Below are 10,881 nucleotides of genomic sequence, written 5' to 3'. Positions count from 1 at the left end.
GTCGTACGGATGTAAGTTTTCTCATTTCCATCTTCTTTCCAACATTCATCCCTGAATGGCTAAATTGACATGACTCCTTTTCTTGGAAATTGTAGGCTCACTTTGAGGCCGCCTACGCGGCCGCTTATGAGAAGTATTTGACGGTTGTAGCAGAGTGGGACCTCAAGAGAGCGGCTTGGGAAGAGTACCAGGAGGCGACGAGTCGTGTAAGTTCCAATCTTTTATGGTTCGAAGACATGACAAGTCCCACCTCCCCTTTTTTTATATCTGCGGCGCTTGACATCTAAACTATCTTGCAGGCGGTCAGGACGTTCTTCCGACCGGAGAGAGGATCGCACTTCCGCCGAGGAGCCACCTAGGCCGGGGCCGACTCCAGTGTGCCCATCGAGGGAAGCTTTCGCGGCCACATACTACGCACGGACTCCGGTAAGTCCCGTGCCTAACCAGCTTCTCACCGCTTTCCTTTCCCATGTGTAAGATGCTAACTCTTGTCAAACATGTAGGGCACGGGAAGTTCGCGGAACCGACCCTCTCCCGGTTCGTCGCGCGAGGGCACACCGATGCACCCCGGCCGCCATTCTCCCGGTGCTTCGTGGTTTTCACCTGCCGGCGATGGTTCAGTGCCATGGTTCTACTTCGGTCTACCTCGACAAAGGCCGGACGCCCGAATTTACGAGTCGGGAACTTGGTTGGACCCCCGATCTTAGTTTCCCTTAGCTAGGTGTCTAGCGGGTGTTCGTCGATCGTGTGTGCCATGTGTCGACGATGTATGATGATTGTGTGTGCTACATGACACATATTTGTATCACGATGATGTTGTTGCTACATTTGATGATGATTATGTAGGCCGTGCAACATTTGTGATGCATTTGAATGTATATTACCGCTATATATGTCGTGCGTGCTGTGGCTCGGGCCAGGAAATGCAAGCGGGAAACCAAATGGTATGGTCCGTGCCGACGGCATAGCCGTCGGCACAGCCCCCTAGACGTGCCAAATGGCGAGGGCTGTGCCGACGGCTATGCCGTCGGCACAGAAGGTTGCGCCCGGCCGGCAGCGCGGAGCGGGCGGCGCGCGTCCGGGCCGAAGGATCTGGCCGACGGCTTGGCCGTCGCGCACAGAGCCAGGGGCGTGGACGCGTGGCAGCCCGTGGTCGTCCGATGGCAGTTGATGGGCCGACGGCTGGCCGTCGCGCACAACAGCAGAGGCGTGGACGCGTGGCGGCCGCCGGTCATCCGATGGCAGACTGGTCGACGCCGGCCGCCGCGCACAGCACCTTCTCGACCTAACGGCCGCTAGACGCTCCGCGGGCCCCACGTTGACCGTGCCGACGGCCACCGTGCCGACGGCGTCGTTTGACCGTCGGGCCGGAGTCCGTGCCGACGGCAAAGGCCGGGCCGACGGCGAGCCGTCCGTGCCGAGGCAATATTGTGCCGACGGCGGTGTGCCGACGGCGGCCGTCGGCACAGACGTGGGCCGACGGCAGGTGATGCTGTGCCGACGGCCGCCGGCCGTCGGCCCCTCGGCTGGTTCCCGTAGTGCCACCGGGCAGCCCAGTTGTTGTTGATCAAGATGGAAGATGTCCAACCCAGGAACAAGGAGTCGGATCCCAACCGACTATGAGGTAGCCGGATCCGAACCGCCCTACAAAGGTAGCCGGATCCGAACCGCCCTAGGAAGGTACCCGGATCCGAACCGACCTACAGAGGTACCCGGATCCGAAGAGGTCTATGCCAGGAGTCAAATCCGTGAAGGCCCATGAAAGAAGCCGGATCCATGACAACAAGTTAGGAATAGGTGGATCCTTGACGTACACGGCAATGTAATATTCCGTAGTTAGGCAACTTGTATTCCGGGTAGGACTCTCCATAGAAACCCTAGATCCGGACGCCTATATAAGCCGGATCCCGGGAGCCCTGAGGAGAGATCTCGAGCTAGAAGCGAGACAACCACAACTCATTGTAACAACGCGAAAGCGCCCAGATAATTCCAGACAAGCAGCAGTAGGCCCTGCCTTCGTGCAGGTGTTCCGAAGCTGGGTAAATCGCGTACCACCGTCCCGAGAGCACTCCGCCCTATGGCCCCTACTTATTCTCCCCCTCGTGAGGATCCCTCCTCCGAGGTACCGTCGATAGGCAACGACGCGTTGGCGCCCACCGTGGGGCTGCGGCGTCCGGAGGCCGGAACCGGGCGGGTTCCACATCTTCATCTCGCGAGACCGTTGATTTCGACGGAAACGCACTGGTAAGTAATGTAGCTACGACCGCCGCCGAGCAGGACGCAGCTGCAAAGATCCGGTCCGAGTCGCTGGAGCTTTCCACGGAAGAATCCGCCTTAGACCTGGAAATTTCAAATTCTGGTTTTGGTTGCCGGATCCGCGCCTACATTTTTGGTAGTCGGATCCGCACCTATATTTTTGGTTGCCGGATCCGCGCCTACGTTTTTGGTAGTCGGATCCGCACCTATATTTTTGGTTGCCGGATCTGCGCCTACGTTTTTGGTAGTCGGATCCGCACCTATATTTTTGGTTGCCGCATCTGCGCCTACGTTTTTGGTAGTCGGATCCGCACCTATATTTTGGTAGCCGGATCCATACCTATTTTTGGTAGTCGGCTCCGCACCTATATTTTGGTAGCCGGATCCATACCTTTTTTGGTAGTCGGATCCGCACCTATATTTTGGTAGCTGGATCCATACCTATTTTTGTAGTCGGATCCGCACCTATATTTTTATAACCGGATCCATACCAAAATTTTGGTAGGTGGATCCGCACCTAAATTTCTGGAAGTCGGATCCACACCTAAATTTTGGTAGGTGGGTCCGCACCGATAGGACCACTGCGACAATCAGTCTCGCACCGGCTCGATGGAACGCCGAAGAAAAACCGCCACTACCGACGTTGATTCCGCTCCAAACAGCTAAGTCCCTATTTATATTTAATATTTAAAATTTTATGATCATGAGATTAAGATTGGTTCACTCATATCCTGAGTCTTTTACCGCTTTCACTGTTGGTCATATCTTTCCCACGATTTGCCTCGCGCTCGTGAAAAACTTTATCTTGTTTTTGCCGCTTGAGGCTCCAGTCTGTTGCAAAAATTTCCGCCTTCGGGCGTTAGCTTGAGTTTTACGGCCTACACGTTTTCTCGTTGTTTATATGTGGATTCCTTAGTAGTGACATTTCGGTACTTAAAACCGGCCTCTGTTTCCGAGGTTCTTGATTGTTTCGGTATTAAGCGCTATCGCCTCGACGGATGTTCTGTGTTTAAAGTTTGCCGTCTCGCGAAAAGTCAAGCATATAAACCAGAAGAACGGATAAACCAGCACTTGCTTAAAACATATAAATTACATTAACTGTTCAAGATAGTATAGTTTTTTTCCGCCTTGACAGTTTTATGTTGTTCAACTGCTGCATAGTTTCAGCTTCAAAACATTTGTTCAAAGGCCGTTTTTGTTCCGCCTTACATTTGTTTGTTGAACATGGTCAAAGAAACAATTTAATACAAATGTGTTCTTGTGTTTATATATCAGGTACATGATGCTTGAACCTTCAACAGTCCTCGAACTAAGGTGTTTTCAAGCAGACCTAGCAATCGCGAGAAGCCCAGGGGAAGCCAGCCGGATCCATATGAGATAAGGTTAGGCGGATCCGTAGCATGCACAGCTGGAAAAGCAACTTGAGTTTTGATTCCGCTATGCTTAGCCGGAACCAACCCTCGGGGGCTGCGATTTTGATCTTAAGTGAAAAGTGTGTTTCCTTTCGAGTATTAGTGCTTGGAAATTTCCGCCTAGATGCTTGGGATTTACACTATTCCTTGGTCACATATAAAGATAAAGCTACTCTAAGAGCTCCAAGCCGGATTTTCAAGTAAATTCACCTTGGCGCTCGGGGGCTACATCGATGAAGTTCTCTTTGGAGCAACTAACCGAAAATTTTCCACCTTGACGCTTGGGGGCTAAGTTTCTGAGCATCGAGTCTCCTTGGAGCAAGCCGACTCAACGCTCGGGGGCTACATACATATGGTTATGTCAAGAAAAATTACAAAGATGGCGAAAATCTGGCTAACTAGTCGGATCCGCACCTAATTGTTTGGTAGCCGGATCCGCACCTAATTTTTGGTAGTCGGATCCGCACCTCAATTTTTGCTAGCTGGATCCGCACCTTAATTTTTGGTAGCCAGATCCGCACCTATATATTTGGTAGCCGGATCCGCACCTAATTTTTGGTAGCCGGATCCGCACCTATATATTTGGTAGCCGGATCCGCAACTATTTTTTGGTAGCCGGATCCGCACCTAATTTCCTGTTAGTCGGATCCGCACCTATATTTTGGGTAGTCGAATCCACACCTATATTTTGGCTAGTCAGATCCGAACCTACATTTGGCTAGTCGGATCCATACCGAAGATTACGTTGGATGGTGTCTTCGAAGAATCTGACCATTGAATCATGAAGTTTCCGACCAATACTTGGTTGGAGATATGAAGTTTGGAGTCCTTCAAGATTCTCTATTATTCGTTCCAACCAAAGGATGAAGATACATGCGCAAGCTGAAGTCTGGATGGAAGAACGGTGAATCTTGGAGAACTCCGGGAGCTACTTGTTGTGGATATACTTCATAGGTATACCATCGACATGGTCCGATTCCGGCAAGCCCGGGTGGCCCACAGATGGTGGTGATGGCATATGGCCCACCGAGCAGCCCAGTTGTTGTTGATCAAGATGGAAGATGTCCAACCCAGGAACAAGAAGTCGGATCCCAACCGACTATGAGGTAGCCGGATCCGAACCGCCCTACGAAGGTAGCGGATCCGAACCGCCCTACGAAGGTACCCGGATCCGAAGAGGTCTATGCCAGGAGTCAGATCCGTGAAGGCCCATGAAAGAAGCCGGATCCATGACAACAAGTTAGGAATAGGTGGATCCTTGACGTACACGGCAATGTAATATTCCGTAGTTAGGCAACTTGTATTCCGGGTAGGACTCTCCATAGAAACCCTAGATCCGGACGCCTATATAAGCCGGATCCCGGGAGCCCTGAGGAGAGATCTCGAGCTAGAAGCGAGACAACCACAACTCATTGTAACAACGCGAAAGCGCCCAGATAATTCCAGACAAGCAGCGAGTAGGCCCCGCCTTCGTGCGAGGTGTTCGAAGCCTGGGTAAATCGCGTACCACCGTCCCGAGAGCACTCCGCCCTATGGCCCCTACTTCTTCTCCCCCTCGTGAGGATCCCTCCTCCGAGGTACCGTCGATTAGGCAACGACAACAGGGGTTTCATTACAAATGTTTTAGAGGGAAGGCGAGGAGAGAGGGGAGGGGGGGCTTCAATGCGGGTCGAACCCGTTACACCAATTATTTAGAGAGAGGGAGAGAGAGGGGGTAGTACATCGATGCGCCCACAATCTAATGTCCTCAATACACCTATGAGAGACAAGAGGTAGGTCTTCGCTCACGCCGTTGAAAGTCTTGGCGTTCCTTCTCTTCCAGATGTTCCAGGCAATGGCGGTGATAACAGTTGTTTCTTCGAAGTCCCTGCATCGCATGGTCCAGAGGTCGGCGAGGTTGGGGGGCCCTCCAGTGCTGAAGTCTGGAAAGAAGAAGTTCCAGACTTCCCGGGCACGGGGGCAGAGAAGCAACATGTGGTCGGTATCTTCGTCTTGAGAGCAGGAGAGACAGGCAGCAGAGGTGCTGAGGCGATGGCGAAACCGGTGCTCGTTGGTTGGGAGACGCCTCTTCTGGGCAAGCCAGCAGAAAACTTTGCACTTTAGAGGGGCAGCACTCCTCCAAACCTTGTTAGCAACCTCATCAATATGCAAATGCCTGAAAGAATTGACATAGACACACTTGTTCGAGAGCTGTTTGTTAGTGAGGCGGTCACAGTGTTTATCCGGGGAGTCGCGATGCAGAACCACAGAGGTGAGCTCGTTTGCAAGGGTACGAAGGTCGGTCTCCGCGGCCAGCGAGAGGCACGGTCCAAGGGTACCGCGGAAGTCGGATGTCAGAGCCGTAGCGACACTGATGTTAACACGAGTGGAATGGGAGTGGAGATCAGGAAAACGATCCTGAAGAGTGGCGTCACCAGTCCAAAAGGCCGTGGAGGCGCCATTGCCGATGGAAACCTTGGTGATGGAGCGGAAAACCGCGAGACCAGCGGCAATGTCTTTCCAGATGTGGGTGTCAAGGCGGTGCGTGTCCCCGAGATCCCTGGAGTCATTCCAGCCATAACAACGGCGAAACCAGTCTGCCCAGGGGGCGGAGGTGTCAGAGTGGAGCTTAGTGAGGAATTTTGTTAAGAGGGCAGAGTTTTGAGATTGGATGGAGAGGATGCCGAGTCCCCCAAGTTTTCTTGGGACGCAGACGTCCGACTAGGTGACTTTGCAGTTTCCACCATGGCAGGTTTCCTCCCCGGTCCAGAAAAAAGCTCTGCGCCTGATACGTCCAAAACGTATCTACTTTCCCGAACACTTTTGCTATTGTTTTGCCTCTAATTTGTGTATTTTGGATGCAACTAACACGGACTAACGCTGTTTTCAGCAGAACTTCTCTGGTGTCTCGTATTTGTGCAGAAATCCAACTTTCAGGAAAATCCTCGGAATTTATGCGAAAGGTCCTATTTTCCCAGAATGCGACGGAGCCGGAAGGGCAAGCCAGGTGGGGGCCGAGGGCCCCACACACTAGGCTGGCGCGGCCCAGGAGGGGGGCGCGCGGCCCTAGTGTGTGGCGGCCTCGGCTGGCCCCCGACGCCCTCCTTCGGACTACTTATTGCCTTCGACCTAAAAACGCACGGGAGTTAGTCGAAGTCGCCAGAAACCATCCAGTACGCCGCCACCATCGCGAAACTCCGTCTCGGGACTAGAAACTCCGTTCTGGCACTCCGCCGGGACGGGGAATTGGAGGAGATCGTCGCCATCATCACCACCAACGCCTCTCCATCGACCAGCCATGTTTCTCCCATCCATGTGTGAGTAATTCCCCCGCTGTAGGCTGAAGGGGATGGTAGGGATTGGATGAGATTGGTCATGTAATAGCATAAGATTGTTAGGGCATAGTGCCTAGTGTCCGTAATTGGTACTTTTATGATATTGTTGCAACTTGTTATGCTTAATGCTTGTCACTAGGGCCCGAGTGCCATGATTTCAGATCTGAACATGTTATCGATTCATGATGATATTCATTGCTTTATGATCTTACCTGCAAGTTGTATACACGTATTGCTGTCCGGAACCCGAGGCCCCAAAGTGACAGAAATTGGGACAACCGAAGGGGATGGCGGTGATATGGGGATCACATGTGTTCACGGAGTGTTAATGCTTTGCTCCGGTGCTCTATTAAAAGGAGTGCCTTAATTTCCAGTAGATTCCCTAGAGGCTCTGCTGCCACCGTGCTGGTAGGACAAAAGATGTTGTGCAAGTTTCTCATTGCGAGCACGTACGGCTATATATGGAACACATGCCTATTGATTGATTAGTACTTGGATACCGTTTTATTATTATCTCGCAAATGCCCTGCTTTGATTGTTACATGAGTTTCTCTCATCCATGCAACGCCCGTTCATCCATCCCCTGTGCCTACGGATATTTTAATCCTGCTTGTTTACTATCACCGCTTGCTGTCTTTGTTACTCTGCTGCTTGTTATTTCACCATCTGTTACTACTATAAAACTGTTACTACTCGATAAACTCTTGCGAGCAAGTCTGTTTCAGTGCGACTGAATTGACAACTCCGCTGTTAAGGCTTTCAAGTATTCTTTGTCTCCCCTTGTGTCGAAACAATAAATTGGGTTTTACTTCCCTCGAAGACTGTTGCGATCCCCTATACTTGTGGGTCATCAGCGCCGTTTGTCGATGGCCTCAACAACGCCAGCAGGGAGGAGTCCAGTGGCCATAGCATGGGCAAGCATGGAAGTGAGGACCGAGTTGACGAGGATCAGGCGTCCCCCAATAGGGAGGCTCCAACCGTGCCAACCCGACAAGCGCATGTCACTCTTATGGATTATGGGGGCAAAGTCAGAAGGGCAGAGCTTGTAAATAGAGAGGGGGAGCCCCAGGTATGTCTGGGGGAAGGAGGAGACATCACATCCGAAGGCATTGGCCATGGAGAGGGCCGTTGCCTGATTTGTGGCGATGGGGACAAAAGTGCTTTTATGGAAGTTGATGGCGAGGCCGGTGGCCGCAGAGAAGTCATCAAGGATCTTTTAACAAATCATGAATGTTGTTCCAAGAAATAGATATGGTAGCGTCTAGATTCATCTAAATTTTAACAAATCATAGACAACCTTTGTGGGACAGAAGGACTATGCCCAGGCTACCACGAGAAGGAGGACCATATCGAAGTGGAGGAGAAGGAGTGGAAGCTTCATGAAGAAATCACTGAGGTGTGGGCCGTGATGCGAATGGTGAGAACACCACCACACCAGCAACATCTAGATTCACGAACTTGAAGCCATCCCTCGACTTGCTCTCTCCTCTGTATCCTTCAAATTGAGCATGTCATCCGTCATCGCCCAACGAGCCTCTGGATAAGTTAGGTACATTTGAAGGAAAAAAGAGCTTCTGGAGTAGCTTCGCGTGATGCCGCAGACTTTGCTTGCAACTTTGCATCGCAACAAGCAATTTCTTGATCCAACACCTTTCGGAAGGACATGAAGTATCCCGAGGGGTTCCTCCCCCCCTCCCCTCCGGATTTGTCATCACGCACAACAAACTCTGGCGTAGAATGGGAGGACGAGAGGGTGTCACCGAACCATTTGGGAGGCTCTCATGCGGGACGGAGGGAGCGACGAGGTGGGAGGACGAGGGGGTGTCGCCGAATCATCTGGGAGGCTCTCATGCGCGAGAGGGAGTAAGCGGGGAGGTGAAACACACTTTGTCCGTGCAATCACCTCTAGCTGGCAATTCCTTGCGGCTCCGAAAAAATCGTGCACCGCCGCTCGAAGATCCCACCTGATTCCGGCAGTGTCTTAACCAATATCCGGAGAGTTACCTTGATACTGACCATTCCGGCCGCAGCCTCCCGGTGCGGACAGGGTAGCAACACACGCGGGCGGCCATCGGTCTAGTGCGTGCTGGGAAGGAGAAGACGGGAAAAAGAAAAAAAAAATAACCTGACAGGTGGGCCTCTAAGTGGAATATGTTGTTTTACGGTTCTATTTTGAGGGATCCGGTCTGTGCTTCATGGGCTTCATTGATTTGAGCCTATATTCGCATTTTGAGATTATACAGTTTGAGATTTATGGGATCTAGTAAGATGCTCTAACACAACCTTGCATTCAACCATCCCCGAGAGTAATGTATCTTATTTTGCAAGGCCTGATTTTTGAGTGATCTTCAGGTGGGCATCATTTGGTCATCTACTTTCTTTAGACGGTAAACGTGCGCATGAATCACCGGTTTTCGCACGTCGAGTGATACGTCTCCGACGTATCGATAATTTCTTATGTTCCATGCCACATTATTGATGATATGAGAGTGGATTCGGTGAACATGGGGGTACGTGAGCACCCCCTGCGTACCGTCCATAGCGCGTTGAGATTCGGTTATTGCCAATACCTTTGTTGACCGGTCGTTCTGTCATATCCGCTAATGAAGACCATGACGCAACGCCCGCGGCCAGCGGTGCAATAAAATAGTGCGCGAATGATTAGCGTCACATGCGCAGCAGCTGTTTCCCGCCTTGGCTTTGGCGCCATAGAAATGGAGAGGGCGCCAATCGATCTGGTGGGAAAAAATAGAATTGGCGCGAATCGTGTTGGACGAATATGCCTGGCAAAATTTTCACGCCCGTGACGCGTCCTGCATATCTATACTTTATAACTACCGCGTCGCACAGTCCCTGCTAGCAGCTAGCTGATACTTGCCGCGTGGAATCTGCACACGACGCGTGGGAGGTAGGCGCCATGATATCCCTCCACTCCGCCCCGCGGTTCACGCTCTTGATAAAGCTCGAGCCCGGCTGGAGGCGGCGGCTCGCGCTGCCGCAGTACGCCGTCCTACGGCGGCCGGCGACGAGGAGCGTCCGCGCGGCGGCGGTGGCCGAGTCCGTCGGCGCCGAGCTCCGCCGGCTCGCGCGTGACGTAGTGGCCGGCGACGACGATGACCGGCTGCTCAACTACGAGACCCTCCTCGTCGACCGCTTCTCGGACATCCTGCAGGAGCTGCACGGCATCAACTTCAGACGAGTGGTACGCTCAGAGCAGCACATAATTCTCATTTCCATGTGTCCATGATCAGAAGATCAATTAATGGATGGTGCTTGTGCAGGCTGAGGAGTGCCTGAGGGTGTCCGGGGAGTACCAGCGCGACGGGGGCGACCCGGGCGGCGAGGCTGGCCCGGGCTGGGGCGCTCTTCACCAGCCTCGACGTCGGCGACGCCATCACGCTCACCAGCTCCTTCTCCCACATGCTCAACCTGGCCAACCTTGCCGAGGAGGTCCAGATGGTGCGCCAGAAGAAGATGGAGGCCAGCTGCCGCGGCAGCTTCGCCGATGAGGGCTCCGTGCCCACCGAGTCCGACATCGACGAGACAATCCAGCGGCTCGTGCACGGGCTCGGCAAGATGCCCCGGGAGGTGTTCGACGCGCTCAGGACACAGACCACCGATCTCGTCTTCACCGCGCACCCCACACGAGTCCGTCGGAGGTCGCTTCTCGAGAAGCACGCCGGGTAATTAGCCGTAGATTAATGGAAGTGTTTAGTTGTTTACTTTCTTTGTTACTAGCTAGCGGCGCTACACGTAATTACATGGTTACCGAGCAAACACTACTTCACTAAGTGACTTGTTGTTCACTTCATCGACGTAGATCGGTGAATGCTTATTTCAGGTATGGGGACTATATAAACCTAGGTGAGGAGATTCAAATTTAATAATATAAGGCATAT

At 52.5% G+C, this 10,881-nt stretch overlaps 1 protein-coding gene across 1 annotated transcript; it reads left to right on the top strand.

Moving 5' to 3' along the window:
• The first annotated feature begins 9,899 nt into the window (after positions 1–9,899).
• LOC124664801 (phosphoenolpyruvate carboxylase 1-like) lies at positions 9,900–10,669 on the top strand. Its single transcript, XM_047202242.1, has 2 exons — positions 9,900–10,219; positions 10,300–10,669. The coding sequence occupies exons 1-2, from the start codon at positions 9,900–9,902 to the stop codon at positions 10,667–10,669; spliced, it is 690 nt and encodes a 229-aa protein (XP_047058198.1).
• The last annotated feature ends 212 nt before the right edge of the window (positions 10,670–10,881 follow it).

Source organism: Lolium rigidum, chromosome 1 (genome assembly GCF_022539505.1).
Source record: "Lolium rigidum isolate FL_2022 chromosome 1, APGP_CSIRO_Lrig_0.1, whole genome shotgun sequence".
NCBI lineage: Eukaryota > Viridiplantae > Streptophyta > Magnoliopsida > Poales > Poaceae > Lolium > Lolium rigidum.
The sequence above is the reverse complement of the archived record's forward strand: the minus strand, read 5'-3'. Positions and strand labels throughout refer to the sequence as shown.

Coding starts and splice junctions, on each gene's coding strand:
- LOC124664801 (XM_047202242.1), top strand. CDS start 9,900: ATGATATCCCTCCACTCCGCCCCGCGGTTCACGCTCTTGATAAAGCTC. Junction 10,220..10,299: donor CACATAATTCTCATTTCCAT/GTGTCCATGATC, acceptor GGGGAGTACCAG/CGCGACGGGGGCGACCCGGG.